We start from the raw sequence: 14,588 nt of genomic DNA, 5'->3' as shown, positions 1-14,588 counted from the left end.
TAAAAGCTGCATGCACTAGTTGTAGCGGTTCTGAACCACTCAACAACATTTTTGATATTTTAATTTCCATACACGCCGTCGCATCTTTAAGAACATCTGAGACAAGCTGTGCATTCAGCGATAATGGACTGCCTGACTATGTGGCGATTTCCCCGCTGAGAGGCGTATGCGTGCGGTGATTGTCTTGTTTTGAGACCGAGGATTCCAAGAAGTCATATCGAGAAGTGGAGGCCTCTGGGTAATGATAGTTACATCTATCAAAAACAAGCCACTTGCTGAAGCTTGCTGATAAAGTTTCTCCAAGTGACTATGCATGGTCGCAAATTGCTGAATGGTTGTGGTTTTTCTAGGCAAAAACGTAAACAGGCGCAATTTTGTTCAACAGAGGCTCATAGACATTATCTCAGATAAGCTGCCTAGCTCCGCTAGATGCTAGTCAACTCTGGGGTTCATTTGTCCATTGGCTTCAGTAGTAACGAATAAACTGGAAGAGAACATTGTTTTGATTTTTTTGTATGATAATTTAAGGATATGAGAATACACGGATATGAGTATGTGCCTACCAATTTCATGTACATGTAGTTCTTAGCTAACCTAGCTAGCCTTCTATTGATGCCTTTACGTTAGCTATTCAACGCTGACGCTTTATGTGCAGAAGTTGATTCAAAGCAATGGCTAGTTTCTTCATAAGCTAACTGGCTAGCCTACGCTTAGCAGTTTTGTAATAAGTTATGATGTGTGCACACTAGAAAGCTGAATTTAAGACAACAATTTAAACCAGTTGTGATTCAGTTACCTGCCGTGTACAGACAATCGTATCACACAATATTTACTAGCGAGGACTGGCTAATGTCACAGAGGCACATCAGCTATGTGTAAAAGCAGTGAACGTGATCTGAAGAATCCCTTTCTTCGCTATGTTGTGAGAACACATCACTGATAACAAAATTCCACAAAAAATCCTCTAGTTCTATTGAAGCGGGGGAAAGCATGCATTTTATTTTCACTGAACATCTGTCCCGTCTGTGTAAATGACCATTTGCTATAGATATTTCTTTGTGAATGACTTACTACACCAAAATACCAGTACACATTGAATAATTACGAAGTAGGCTACATGTTACATTGTAATTATTTGGGTATAGTGATGGAACACGATGTGTGTGTTTTTATAGGCCTACTGTAGGATATGCATAGGCATAAATTGGGCAACAGAACACTTCAAAAAGTAAACAGGATGGCATCTTGGATTTGATTAGTTGGGAGACAAATACAATGTTCTTTTTTAATGAAAACAAATCTTACATTTAACTTGTGACAAGAACATCACTGTGTGTTTTACCTTCACCGTGAACTATTTTTTTTACTCTTTGCAGACCCACTGTCATGTGAGAGGAGGATAGAGAGCTGTGAACACTGAGCAATCTGTGCGTCAACACAATTACCTACCCCTGTCTCCAGTATGAATGGGGATACGCCCCATGTCCCCATCACCACTGTAGCAGGGATCGCCAGTCTCACAGACTGTAAGTACATGCTGAAACATTTCAGACATAATGGCAGTACACATATTTAGGACCCAAGCACCATACGTGCTTAGATTTTCTTGTTTTTTTATTGTTATTATTTTCCTAATCTATTTTTTCTTATTATTTTTTAAAAATCAATATCTACTGCTTTTGCATCTGTTCCAAACCACGTCACCACACTTTGTATGGTGACCATAAATACCTCTATTTAGTAATACCAAGTATGTTTTATTCTGAATTGTTACACGTCTCTCCTATTGTTTCCCATGCAGTGTTGAACCAGCTGCCTCTGCCCTCCCCACTACCTGCGACCACCACTAAGAGCTTGCTGTACAATGGCACCATCGCGGAGAAGGTCAGCAGCCTGCTGGCCTGCCAGGACGAGAGCCTGGTGTCACAGCTGTCACAGAGCCTCAGCCAGGTGTCCACCGAACACATGTGAGTGGTCAACAGAGCTCTCTTCAAAGTAGCTGTGCTATACGGTTTAGTTCAGTGAGGTCTGACGTGGTTGTAGTGGGCCTGGGTGATGTATGAATACGTCGCTAAAAATCCAATAACTTTGGAAGTAAGCTTTACTCTAAACAACACTATAGGAAAAATGTGTGAATTGGTGAATGGTGTTTTATACCAGAATTAGGGTTAATTTTTCTTTTTAGTTTTTGTTTCATCGGTTTTGTCTTTTAAAACCATTGCAAAACATATTGATATCACACACTACACTAAATATTAATATCCTTTTATCAAGTCATAGGCTAGGGTCCTAGGGTCACAACACGTGTTGTTGAAATCTAAATGCTGTTGTGTGTGCGGTACTCACCAGAGAACTGAAGAGCAACATGGGCCGCGATGAGCTGGAGGGGGACGTGCCACTCCTGCTGCAGATGATCATGGCCCGGAGCCCCGAGATCTTCAGGGAAAAAAACATGCCAATTCAATACGGGACTCCAGAGGGTGAGTTACTACAATATGTTTTAAATATCTTAATTAAAATTTGCCATTTCAATACGAGAATCAAGATGGGGAGTTAATGTTTGCGTTTCTTGATTCACTGTCCCTTTTAGAAAGCAGCCTCCGCTGAATACCATAGAAAAAAAAACATAAAAAGATCTAATAATAATACGTCGTAAGTAAAGGCATCCGACTCCTTACACCAACCGAGATTTGAGATGGATCAACACATTTTCAGCTTGAAACCTGTTGAAGGTCATGCACCACTGGTAAAATAAAAAAGCGAGACATGTTCTTTTGAAACCGCTGTAATTTTCTTATCCACAGGCACAAGGCAGCCTTTGACGCCACAATACAGCCAGAATGCCATGCAGAACAGCCCAGCGGCCACATCAAACTTCCAGCCTGCTGCTGTGACCCAGAGCCCGACTAGGTGAGAGCCAAATAACCACAGCCCTAGACAGTATAACTACTATTAGGTTTTTTTGTGTTTGTTTTTTTGTTTTTTAGTTGTAATAGTAAGTGTTATTACTAGTCTATAACTATTTTGACATCAATCAGTGCATCAATCTTATTACGTCCAGCCCATTTCAATGTTATTGTACTCTCCCAGAATTTCCCGCCTGTTAGTTCCGGTTAGGCTGCCCATGGGCCTTTGGAATGATTCAGCTCTAGCAACCACTAGCGAAATAATAATGGATCAGACCTTGTAACAGTAGATAATTAAGGACTACAATAATGTTTCTATCGTGTGTGTTTGTGTGTGTGTGTGTGTGTGTGTGTGTATGCATGTGTTCAGTGGGTTTGTCCCTCAGCAGTCGGGCCCCAGTGGTGGCAGGTTTTCCCAGAACAGCCATGTGTCCAGTCCCTACACGCCAACGAGCCCGGCGCCCTTCATGCAATACCCACACCAGTCCAACTTCAATCAGCAGCAGCAGATGCAGCAGCAAGGTGAGACTGACAGACAGCTCTTTGCAAAGTTAAACTGTCAACGTTTTGGTCTGCTGAAATGTAATAAATTGTATACTATAACTAAATAGTCAGACTTTATTAAGTATACATATTATCTAGAAATGGGTGTGATTGAACACTGGGTTTTTTTAAAGCCACATACTGGTTACCTTTCCCCAATTCCTCCTCATTATCATTCTTACATTTTTTCCCACATGCTACCACACTGCCTGCTGATGTGTCTAAATCTGCTGCTGTTGTGATTACCTTCCAGCATCTGTACTGAGCCCTACGATCCCTGGTGGTATGAGGAACATTCAGGAAAATCAGGTAAAGTAAAGCTGTTTTTTGGGGAATTATTGTGTTCCTGTGTGGAGTAGATTCTGCTGTAGAAATGTGGAGGTGATGTTTTGCAGGGCTTGACATTGGCACCTAGCCTGACAAGCCAGACTAAATGTGAGATTTATGTGAATATTTAGTCTGGGCTAGTCTGGGCCCGGTGAATGGGACATCGGAAGATTGTTGATGGGAACAACCTGTTGTTTTTCAAACTATGTCTGTGCCCATTGGTCAACGCTTTGTTGTCACTCCCTCAAAACCCTGTCCGTGTTGCATCCAAAGATGCAAAACAAATCAAATCAAGTCTGCTGCGTTGTGATTGGCCAGCCAGTTTGGGGCCTGCATAGTCCGAGGCTAGACCCACTCGCAGGCAAAAAATAATTTTGGCCGCTGGTGGATGGGCTAGTTTACTAGTCTAATTGGCACCTGCCTACAAGGCAAATGCATGTGCCACTCGGCTGTGGCAGCTTGTAAGAACTTTCATTAGTCTCAGTAGTTCTAGCCACTTAGGCTGGTAATGTATTCTTTGTTAGGAGTATGACGTACTGTATGCTGTTTACTGTTTGTGAACCTGTTGTTAAAGTTCATGAAAAAATAGTCTGTTTCCTTTTGATTGATTTATATGAATTCATTTTCATTTAAGGTGGCATGTTCATCATTGTGCTGTAGGGTTTCATAATTTGAGCTTGAATTTACAAAGAAAAAAAAAGGGGGGTGTGTGGGTGGCTAACAACAAAACTGTGGAAATGAAAATGGGTGGATGGCTATTGACATGGAAAAACACTTGCCACTGTGGCTAGTTGGTGAACAAAAAGTGAACTCCAAGCCTTCTATATTTAATGTGGATATTATGAAGTGACATTGCACACAAATCTAAATCACAATGTTGGAAAAGAAATATCACCCAGGGGTATGATGCACTAGCCTCGCGAACCATCCTACGTACTTCCGCCAAAGGATTGGCTCCACGAAATGAAATGGTAGTATTATGGGATGGTCAGGACCAGGCTAATGATGCACCCTACTTTGCATAGATTCTAAAGCTGCTCTAGCCCTGCGGTTTCAGGGAAACCCTTATAGCCCATAGTGTTTCGCTAGAGATGGCCCATTTAGATAAACCAAGTGTTGCCACCTGCACAGTGCACTCGCGCCTTTCAATGGGGCGAATTACTGGATTCACTCTCTAGCGTTTGCTTACCAAGCTCAAGTTGAACTACCAACAGTTTTCCAAACTACTGCCGCCTCTACACCCAACAAATCTATTTTCTCAACCATTCTTTTTCGTTGACAACTCCGTTTGCTCACGTTAATTGGTTTGTGTACATTGCCAGCTGCCTCCAAAGGAAATTAATGAAATATGAAATAGAATACTTGAACCAACGCACGCTGCGTACATTCTACAAGGCTCTGACAGAACGCGCACGCCCGTCAAACTGTTGCGCTACATGTTTTTCTTCTGCTAGAAATATTACTTAGCTACTCGACTATCTTTGGATTTGCTGGGCAGTTACTTAAAATTACGGTAGGAATATCTTAAAGTGGTTAATTTACCCATTGCGCGAAATAGTCACACACCATCTGTCAGAAATCGATGAGTGATATAGGCCTACCTAGTTGCCATTCGTCAACTTTTGCTCAGGTAGTCATAATGTGTCATGATTACGCTATCAAAGTTTAGATTAAGAACAGTCAACACAGCTAACTATGTTCCACGACTCTTCTGTATAAAATCGAATGGTTCATTTTTTGTTAACGGCTATAAAGTCATTTACTTACCATCTGCAGGTAGGCTACCTGTCGTGAGGTAAAATTTCGCGCTCGTTAGCAAGCTAACACATAACTAACGTGAACGAGTCTCTCGCAGCCAAACTCGCTACAGTTGCTACCTCGCATGAAAAGCTTCTGTAAAAGCTTCAGTCAGACCGTTCATTTGACCCGTGTCTTCCCCATACTCGTCTTTGGCTAGTAGGAGTCGAATTATTTTATTAAATAATGGCAAACAATGTTGCCACTGATGTATTCTGTCAGTATCTTCATTGTCATCATCAGACGTTTTGGGGTGCTCAACCGATAGCCTAATTTACATGGTGTTAAAAGTAAAACCAACGCCACCATGAACTGGTCTCTTATTATGGCAATGCATTTCTGTTCAGCTCATGAAATAACTGTAAAACCACATACAAACATGCACCTGTTGATCACTGATCAGTTAATAACGCCCCCCCCCCTACCTAAAGCAGCACCTGTCCAAAGCCCCCCCCCCCCCAACACGCACGCACGCACGCACACACGCACAGACGTACACGCACAGTAACAAACAAACACAACATAAACAAGCAACAACAACAAAAACCATGACTGTTGGTTTGAAAAATGTGACACATAGGAATCATAGCATCACACTGGGTAGGTAGACCAGTGTTTCCTAACATTTTTTTTTGTCTTGCTTACCCCCTAAGCCTTTCTGTTGTACCATGAGTACCTCCTCACGCATGCTCTTTATCTGTTCCTCTATCCCAATGTTACTATGCTCAATGTACTATCATTATATTTTACCATGTACCCCCTGAGGTGTGCTCACGATCCTAGAGGCACATGTACCCCTGGTTGGGAGACACTTAAGTAGACCATTGCAAATGCTTAGCTGTTGTTTTTTTCATTGTGTAATTCCAGGAGAGGGACCAGTCTTTAAGAAACGCCTCGGTTCCATTAAGGTCACCACAGGCGGTGTGCTCACCGGGAGACAGAGATGGAGTTCCCAAAGGTGAGAAGTGAACTCAGCGACTTACTGTAACAGCTGAGAGAAATTGTGGCAGTAAAGCCATTAAGATGAATCCACAGTAGTTACCGTGTAATGCCAGTCAGTGGAAATCATTATTAATGATCTGTTACTGGATCAATCTGCAATACACTGTATGAACCGAAGATACAATGACATCTCTTCTCCCTTTTGTTTCCCTTTTGTCTTTTTTTCCCTTTTTGGCTCAGCAGCGTCCCGCCCACCCCTCATCATGCAGTCCCCTCCGCAATACTCTTCACCTCAAGATGGCTTACCAGACCTCCTGCTGAATTCCCCCGACCACAAGCAGAAGAGGGGCAAGGGAGGCCAGGCAGGCGAGCGCGAGCGCAGGCAAGCAGATAACAAGGCCGCCGCATACGACTTCATGACCACAGAGGAAGAGCTGCCGTTGGCGGCAGGAAAGCCAGCCCAGGGACCCACGGCAGGGGAGCCAGTGCAGGAGAAAGGTGAGTGCTGCTACTACTGATATTCTGCACAAGTGAGTGAAAAAAAGTGTTGTTTTAGTGTTGTTGTCTATGTGCCATTAGTGACGATGAAGTGTATCAAAACAACTTTTTTTTCTTCTTCCTTTTTTGTTAAGCATTAAACCTATGTTAGTGTTTGTAATGATTTGGTTATGCTTGGAGATATTTTTTATTAATTATATATATATATATTTTACATTTTCCTATGGGTGAGTTGACTACTTATTATTTGTTATATTATATTATAATGTCTGTGAGTGGCTTTGGAGAAAAGGATTTGCTAAACACCAGAAGCTGTCTGTCTAGACAGCTGTCCACAGTGTCACAGTGCATTAGCGCCAGTTCTCTCTTCTTCTTTTTGTTCTTGCAGCTTAGCATATCTAATTTGCCCCCCCACCCTCTCCTTTCTTCTTCTCTCTCCCTTTAGATAAACCGCTTAAAAAGCGGAGAGCGGACCCCCATCCTCAGGACACCGGGGCAACCGTGGAGGACCCCCACGCCGTCACCTCCGCCGGCCCCCGTTCGGGCCCTCAGGAGCCGGGCATGGGCACGGGTGTACCCGAGCGCAGCAGCACCCGACAACAGGGGCAGAGATGGCAGGAGCAGCAGCAGCAGCAGCAGCAGCAGGGCCCTGGAGGCTCCAGCTCCAACCGTCTCTCCAGGCGCTCAAACAGGAACATTCCAGAACCGGAACCCGACAGGAGAGAGCAGCAGGACCAACAACCGCACAGAAGCCAGCAGCAGCAGCAGAAGCAGCAGGAGCATGAGGAGGAGGTGCAGAAGGAGATGGGCAAGGGCCCGGCACCCGTGGTGCTGGTCCAGAAGCTCTCCTACGAGGAGGTGCAGAAGCTGCTTAGGGACAAGCAGAAGAGCTCCAGGAGCACCTCACACAACAGGCACCCGCCCGAGCGCTCCCACAGAGGTAGGTCTGACAGAGCAGAGGGCCAGGGATGGCAGTACCGAGATCAGAGAGTAAAAAGCCTGCCACACATTTGATCCAACTAGGGTTGCGTTCGAATCGGAAGATAGTGACTCGATGACTCCCCTCCTACAGGTCTCTGATCAGACAGGTGAAGTTAACTGATGAGGCGGTCGTTTCGAACGGCACTAACTAGTGCGCTGCCCTGCGCATTTGATCTTACGGCGATTCCATGGCGGGTATTACGTTCATCACATTAGCGCTCAGCTTACGCATGCTATTTGAACGGTGAATGACCGCCAGACAGCGGAATCGTAAAAAAGGCTATAAATAGGTCTAGCGACGGCATATTTAGATACTACATTGTTGATTTATCGCTTCAATTCTCAACATCTGTGTACAAAAGTGTCAGAATAAAGAACATTATAAGGTGGTAGTTTGGGCAGTAGCCATGTTTGTTTTTCAGGTTTCTGGTTGAGAGGGAGGTGGCGCACAGCATTTTGGGTACAAAGGCAGCGAAGTCAGCATCTGATGGTGCCCTCAAATATCACTGTTACGCCCACAAATACAGTCAACTGCTAAGGGAGGAAATAAAGCAATTTTTTGTTTCGATCCACACTTCATGACTCGATGTCCAGTTAGCCCATTGGAAGGACAGCTGCCTTCCCTGTTTCGAAGGGACCCTAGTTGTGAAGCAGCTGATCATTGTTAGTTATCAAGAAAAGTACACCTGTGTAGTTTAGTTTTGTTTAGTTTAGTGGCTTATTTGACAGCGACCATGTGCAGGACAGCAAGGACTGTATAGATTGGACAGCTGAGCTCACCTACGTCATCAGAACTTAGTATGGCATGGCTGCGAGGAGAGTCACTTTCTTTTTCCACGGTCAGTACTGGCGGCATGGTATAAAGTGCAATACCACTACCGCCAGAGCTGGAGTGTGGAACAGGTCATAGAACACCGGGAATTTTTGACAGCTGTCATTAATTATCCCCCAGCAATTAGCGCTGATCGACAGCTGTAGTTCCTATGGCCACAAACTGGACATTGACAACCGGACATCCTCTTTCGGCCGAGGAGTTTCCGGTGTCACATTTTTTATCCATCATGACGTCGCACCCACTGCCCATGCCCATACGCTATGCCCCGTACTACACCGTTCTACTTTCTTTGCTGGACAGTTCCAGTGCCAGACTTAGCTAAAAAGCTCATTTGCATCTGCGGTCCCTGGGCAGGCAGCTATTAAATAAACACACATTAAAACATGGACAGTACACGTCCTACTGTTGCAAAGGTGCACACTAAAAACAGCACTATCACACTAACACTTTTGCACAAGATTAAGGTTCTTTCAACTGTCAATGCACAAAATATTTGCAACTCGCAAGAAAGGGCAGAGTAAAACAAAAAGCGCCCTCTGTAAATAAATTCAGTTGCTGCTTCTCAGCTGGCAGAGTGATGTGCATAATAAACATGGTTGCACCTGTGCAATGTTCTCTAAGCGATCAGCTGATTCTGAACTGCATTTGTTTACTCCCAGTTGGCCGGTCCCCAGGGGTGGATGTGTTTTTTGTTTTTCTGCTGTAATATTTCTTGGTTCCAGTCAGCTGTGCCACAACTTGGCACAGCTGCGATATACAGTATGCTTATAAGTCGGGTAACTCTGGGCCAGCAGGCTACAGTGTTGTAAGTGAAATGGCGGTTTGCCATGGATTGGCCCATACAAATAATACTACAACTGTGCAATGACACTGATGCTACTGCTGGCCTGGGGAAACCTGACATTTGTTTGTACAGCACTTAACGCTTTTGTCACTTCCTTGTCATGGAACCTGAACACCAGTCACATAATTTCAAAAGCCCACCAAAAATTACACTTCCTCAGATGGCTGAGGAAATTTGTAGTCAGTCAAGCAAGCACGATACTACAACACATAAACATAACCCTTGCAACACCACATATGTTTTAGGGACAGTACCTACCCACAAGCCATCTGCCACTTGAATATGTAGTAGCACAGTCACTTTACTACCTGGCCTACCTCTTGCTTATTTTGCACAATGCAACCCCAACTGTTCTCTGCTCAACCAAATGCACTTTCAATGTCTCATTACACTTTCAATGTTTTTGTATGTGTAATTCCCTGTTATTCATGGCCCTTCTTGTTTTTTCTTTTACCCCACCCCAGTTTCTGTTTTATCTTGTTGTATTGTTGAATTTGTGGGCAAACTAAAACACATTACTAGCTGTATGTTGTACTGTTGATATGGCTACAATAATCTTAAACTTGACTTGGAACAGTGTTGACTGGACTGCAGAAAGAGATGCTAACCTGTGTGTGTGTGTGTGTGTGTGTGTGTGTGTGTGTGTGCGTGTGTGCGTGCGCGTGCGTGCACGCGTGTGCGTCTGTCTGTGTGTGTGTCTGTGTCTGTGTGTCTGTATCTGTATCTGTGTTTTCCCAATCAGAAGTGCATCAACGCATGGATTCAACACCTGGTGATCGCAAACGCAGGAGAGGTGCAACCGGTGACAGGCCGAAGTATGCAGAGGTCAGCTCCGGGGAAGAGAGCGACAGCGAGCGAGAATGTAAGTTTAACTGTATCATATGGTCTGTGGCTCATTCACATTCTCTTAGTAGCAGAATAGTCAGGGTGGTGCAACCACAACTAATGCCACTATTGTATGGATTACATTATTTTGTATGTAAAAATCTTTATCTCAGAAGCATATTCATTGCTTGTTTATTAATTATCTGTTATTGATTAATTTATGGGCATTGGCTGTACCACCAGACGTCTGCTACTAAAAAAATGTCAATAGGCTTGGTTACATGGAACATTTAATTCTGAATAAAACTCAATACCGCTTTGAAAACATCATGGAAACTTCGGAGTTAAATGAAAGTGCAATGTAAACTCCACTGAACTAATTCATTATATTAATTCTGAGTTATTCATTTGGAATTAAAAGCATCATGTAAACATGGTCTGTGAAAGATTCTCATTCATCCAGGTAATGAGATCCAAAGGGTTAAATTGTAAGCAACTGGACTTGGGCTTGAACTGGGGTTGAGAGAGATTCATTTCTTTTCATTGTCATCCAAGAATTTTCCTCAGTATGGATCAATGTAGAGACCAAGCTAGTGGTAGTTGATGATACTTCTCTAGTATCACAGTTATAGAGTATAGAGTATCACAGTCATCAGCACAAGCATCAAAATTATTTAATTAAAAAAAAAAAAAATCTACAGTAACACTATTTTAATGTTTCCTTTTTAAAGCATTAACATGCATCCAACACCTAATATTAAGTACGAACAGCCCTAACCCTAAGGTACAATGCAGGTTCCAGCAGCCTCATCGCGTTGCATGTTATTACATAGCTTTTCTTACACTGTACCTACCAAAAAAAAAGTGTAACCCATTTTTTTCCACATCTCAGCTGTGCGCAAGCGTCATCGGAGAGATGAGGACAGAGCGTGGCAGTACGAGGAGACGCCCAGGAGAGGGGCAAGCTCACGCAGTCGCTACGGAGACCGGAGCCCTGACGCCTCGGACCGGGACTCGCCGCCCCCTCCCAGCCTGAGTGAAAGTGAGTGCAGACAACACTGTATGTGGGCAGCTGTAGCCTAATGATTATGGTGGTGGTCTTAAGATCAAAGGGTTGCAGGTTTGAGTCCCATCCTTTCCTTTCCCTACACCTCCATACACCATCCAAGGCTGAAGTGCCCTTGAGCAGGGCACCTAACCCCACTTTGCTCCAGGGACTGTAGCCATTACCCTGTAAATAACTGTAAGCCACTTTGGATGTGTCAGCTAAGTTTAATGTAATATAATATGGCTGTCAGTCACAGTACACCACTGCATGAAGTAGCCTGGCTCTCTCACCTCACCTGTGTAGTTCTGCACAGCTCTAGCAGTTAGCTCCACAAGCTTCACACACAGTTCTGGTCTCATGAGAAGCTCTTCAACCCGGAACTTGTCAAAGTGACGACGGCTTGCATCAAGAAGTCACGCGACAAGTGCATTGTGGATTCTAACACACATTGGGTCTGTAAAAGGTGAACAGAGAATGGTTTCAAAGGAATGTGTTTGTGGCTAGGACAGACAAATGGTAGCTAAAGCCATGTCTTTTGAAAATGAATTCAACGTACAGTCCAGCAGACCTGGTGAGTGGAGCTTGTGAAGCTGTGCGGAACTGCACCAGGTCTGGAGAGAGTCCGGCTATGAATGAAGGCTTTTGCATGCACATTCTGCACGTTCACAGCCTTTCATAAGCTTTCACATCTTCAGGGGGTATTCCAAGAAGGTTGTTAGGAAGCAAACCTGCTTAAGTCACCCTAGACGTAGAAGTAAATTCAGTAAGAGCCTGAAGTCCTCATTTCTACTAAATAACTCCTACAGGGCGTATATTAGCAGGTGTCAACTCAGCGCGTTTTATCACTTTATCACGTTCTTGGAGTACCAGCCAGGTTAGATCATGTATGGCTCTATGTTTCACTGTGATGGTGCTTTTCAGCTTGTCCCTGGAGCCTGTTCATTCTCCACTTTACATGCTTAGGACTTAGAAATGCTTGAGAAATTTTGTGCTAATCAATGGGGAGCTCACTTTTTAACACTGCTTTAGCCTGTTATACAGGATTTATACAAAAGTGTAGTCAGTCTCGAGACGCACACCCAGGAGTATGTCCTGTAACGAGTCTCCATAGTTTCAACCCAATCCACTCTCAACCCTTTGCTTTTTATCTTGCAGTGACATGGCACTGCTGTGACTTTGCACCATGGTCTCTACTTACCAGTGTAAAATATAACCAGTCCTTTCTTTGATACAATTGTGCCAATTTATTTTAGAACACTGAAAGAAGTCAAACTGAAAAAAAAACTTCTGAGGTTTCGTTTGAAACCCAGTGTTTTAGTAGAATTATGTCATAGGTCGCGGTCATAACTTGGAAGTGCAATTACCATTTACAGCTGTTGTAAAATAATTTACTGCAGCCTGCTGCAACACACATGGCAGTGTTGGTCTGCAATGCTGTGGATAGCTCATAGAGAACTGGACTTTTGGAGTACCCATGTGCATTCGCAGACAAGGCCGTCAAGACCTTTATAGAATTGTGAGCCATGGGCTATTGTAACTCTTGATGTCAGCCAAGGGTGATTTGTGTAGGCCTTTGTTTCCCCCTCAAATTACAGGTTTCCTGTCAGAGTTTACACAGCACTGTTCTAGCTAGTAGAGAGACAGTAGAGGAATGGCAAACATGTTTTTTACCCTGTAGGCGGAACTTTTTCTTTAAATGTGATAAGATTTTGGAAATACTATTTTGAATAAGTAAAAGTATTTTTGATTTGCCATGCATGGATCAGTCTGTGTTCAAATGATTCCGTCTCTGTGCCCTCATATTTGAGTTGTGTTCATTTTTGCAGTTGCCAGAAGTATGCAGAAGAAAGAGAAGAAGAGGAAAGCATATGAGCCGAAGCTCACACCAGAAGGTACCCTATCTGTCCTGCAATGTTTTATTTAGTTCCTCTTTGTCTGGACAATTGTAAAAGCGTAGCACCGGAAATGGAAGGTTATATTGGACATGTTGTTTGTCTTGACAGAAATGATGGACTCGTCCACCTTTAAGCGGTTCATTGCCAGCCTGGACGGCATTCTTGAAAACCTTGAGGATGTTGACTTCTCGATTCAGGGTGAGTAGTTCAGCCTGTTAGACAGACACACACACACACACACACACACACACACACACACACACACACACACACACACACACACACACACACACACACACACACACACACACACACACACACACACACACACACACACTACCGTGTCTCTCTACTTTTTCCTCCTCCCCAAGTGCTACTGAACAATTTATGAGTGAGTGGAAGAAACGATGTGTCAGAATTGTAGCTCCTATCTCATTCTGAACTCCCTCTGGGTTTTTTTTTTTATTCTTGTTTTGGCAGATGATGATGAAATCCCGCAAGAGTTGCTGCTGGGCAAAGAACAGCTGAGCGAGCTGGCCAGCGAGTCTGCCAAGATCAAAGCCATGGGCATCACCTGCAAGGTGCAGTAACACAGCAGCACAGCCAGGGCCGCTGACAGCTTTGGCTAAGGCCCAGGACGAAGCCGTCTGAAAGGGCCTCCCCACTCAATACATGCAGTGTAATGGGGACTCAGTTCTGGGGCTCCCTTCTCCTTGGGGTTCGGGACAACTGACCCCTTGATTCTTTCCTCCTGTCGGCTTCACAGCACATCACTGCCTGGACAGGCTCATCTAGACACAGTATGCTCATGTCTCAATGCTGAATTCCCAAGACATTGATGCGTTAGTTGCGACGTCACCTAAACCTGAACATCAGTACAGTAGCAATGCAGAGTGCCTTGCAGGGCTATCTAGACCAGGGCTGCACTGGGACCAAGACACGACCCAGTTATTTACATCATAGACCAGGCCCTCACACAGCCCCTATATTATGATTATAACTTGGTCCATTGTCTATATTACTATTATAATATTACTATTACTATTATACTGCCCTATCTAAATTTTGGACCAATCTCAAAAAAGAACAATAGCATCAGCCCCTGAGGACTGGTGGCCCACTGGGACAATGCCAGATCAGCAGTCCA

The 14,588-nt window shown here is 43.9% G+C and overlaps 1 protein-coding gene across 3 annotated transcripts in view; it reads left to right on the top strand.

Moving 5' to 3' along the window:
• The window catches only part of nipbla (NIPBL cohesin loading factor a), a 48,218-nt gene that overhangs the window by 74 nt on the left and 33,556 nt on the right, over positions 1-14,588 (top strand). For 2 of the 3 annotated variants that reach the window (XM_063195692.1, XM_063195690.1), the window contains exons 1-15: positions 6-238; positions 1,377-1,526; positions 1,802-1,967; positions 2,350-2,480; positions 2,805-2,910; positions 3,277-3,428; positions 3,703-3,758; positions 6,441-6,531; positions 6,759-7,013; positions 7,459-7,953; positions 10,416-10,535; positions 11,391-11,540; positions 13,373-13,438; positions 13,550-13,639; positions 13,922-14,022. In XM_063195692.1, the coding sequence (XP_063051762.1) occupies positions 1,463-1,526; positions 1,802-1,967; positions 2,350-2,480; positions 2,805-2,910; positions 3,277-3,428; positions 3,703-3,758; positions 6,441-6,531; positions 6,759-7,013; positions 7,459-7,953; positions 10,416-10,535; positions 11,391-11,540; positions 13,373-13,438; positions 13,550-13,639; positions 13,922-14,022 (2,043 nt within the window). In that variant the 5' untranslated portion in view covers positions 6-238; positions 1,377-1,462. Of the gene's footprint in view, positions 1-5; positions 239-1,376; positions 1,527-1,801; positions 1,968-2,349; positions 2,481-2,804; positions 2,911-3,276; positions 3,429-3,702; positions 3,759-6,440; positions 6,532-6,758; positions 7,014-7,458; positions 7,954-10,415; positions 10,536-11,390; positions 11,541-13,372; positions 13,439-13,549; positions 13,640-13,921; positions 14,023-14,588 lie in introns of those variants that run through there. The other variant, XM_063195691.1, reaches the window with a different exon arrangement.

Source organism: Engraulis encrasicolus, chromosome 3, assembly GCF_034702125.1.
Source record: "Engraulis encrasicolus isolate BLACKSEA-1 chromosome 3, IST_EnEncr_1.0, whole genome shotgun sequence".
Taxonomy (NCBI): domain Eukaryota; kingdom Metazoa; phylum Chordata; class Actinopteri; order Clupeiformes; family Engraulidae; genus Engraulis; species Engraulis encrasicolus.
The sequence above is the reverse complement of the archived record's forward strand: the minus strand, read 5'-3'. Positions and strand labels throughout refer to the sequence as shown.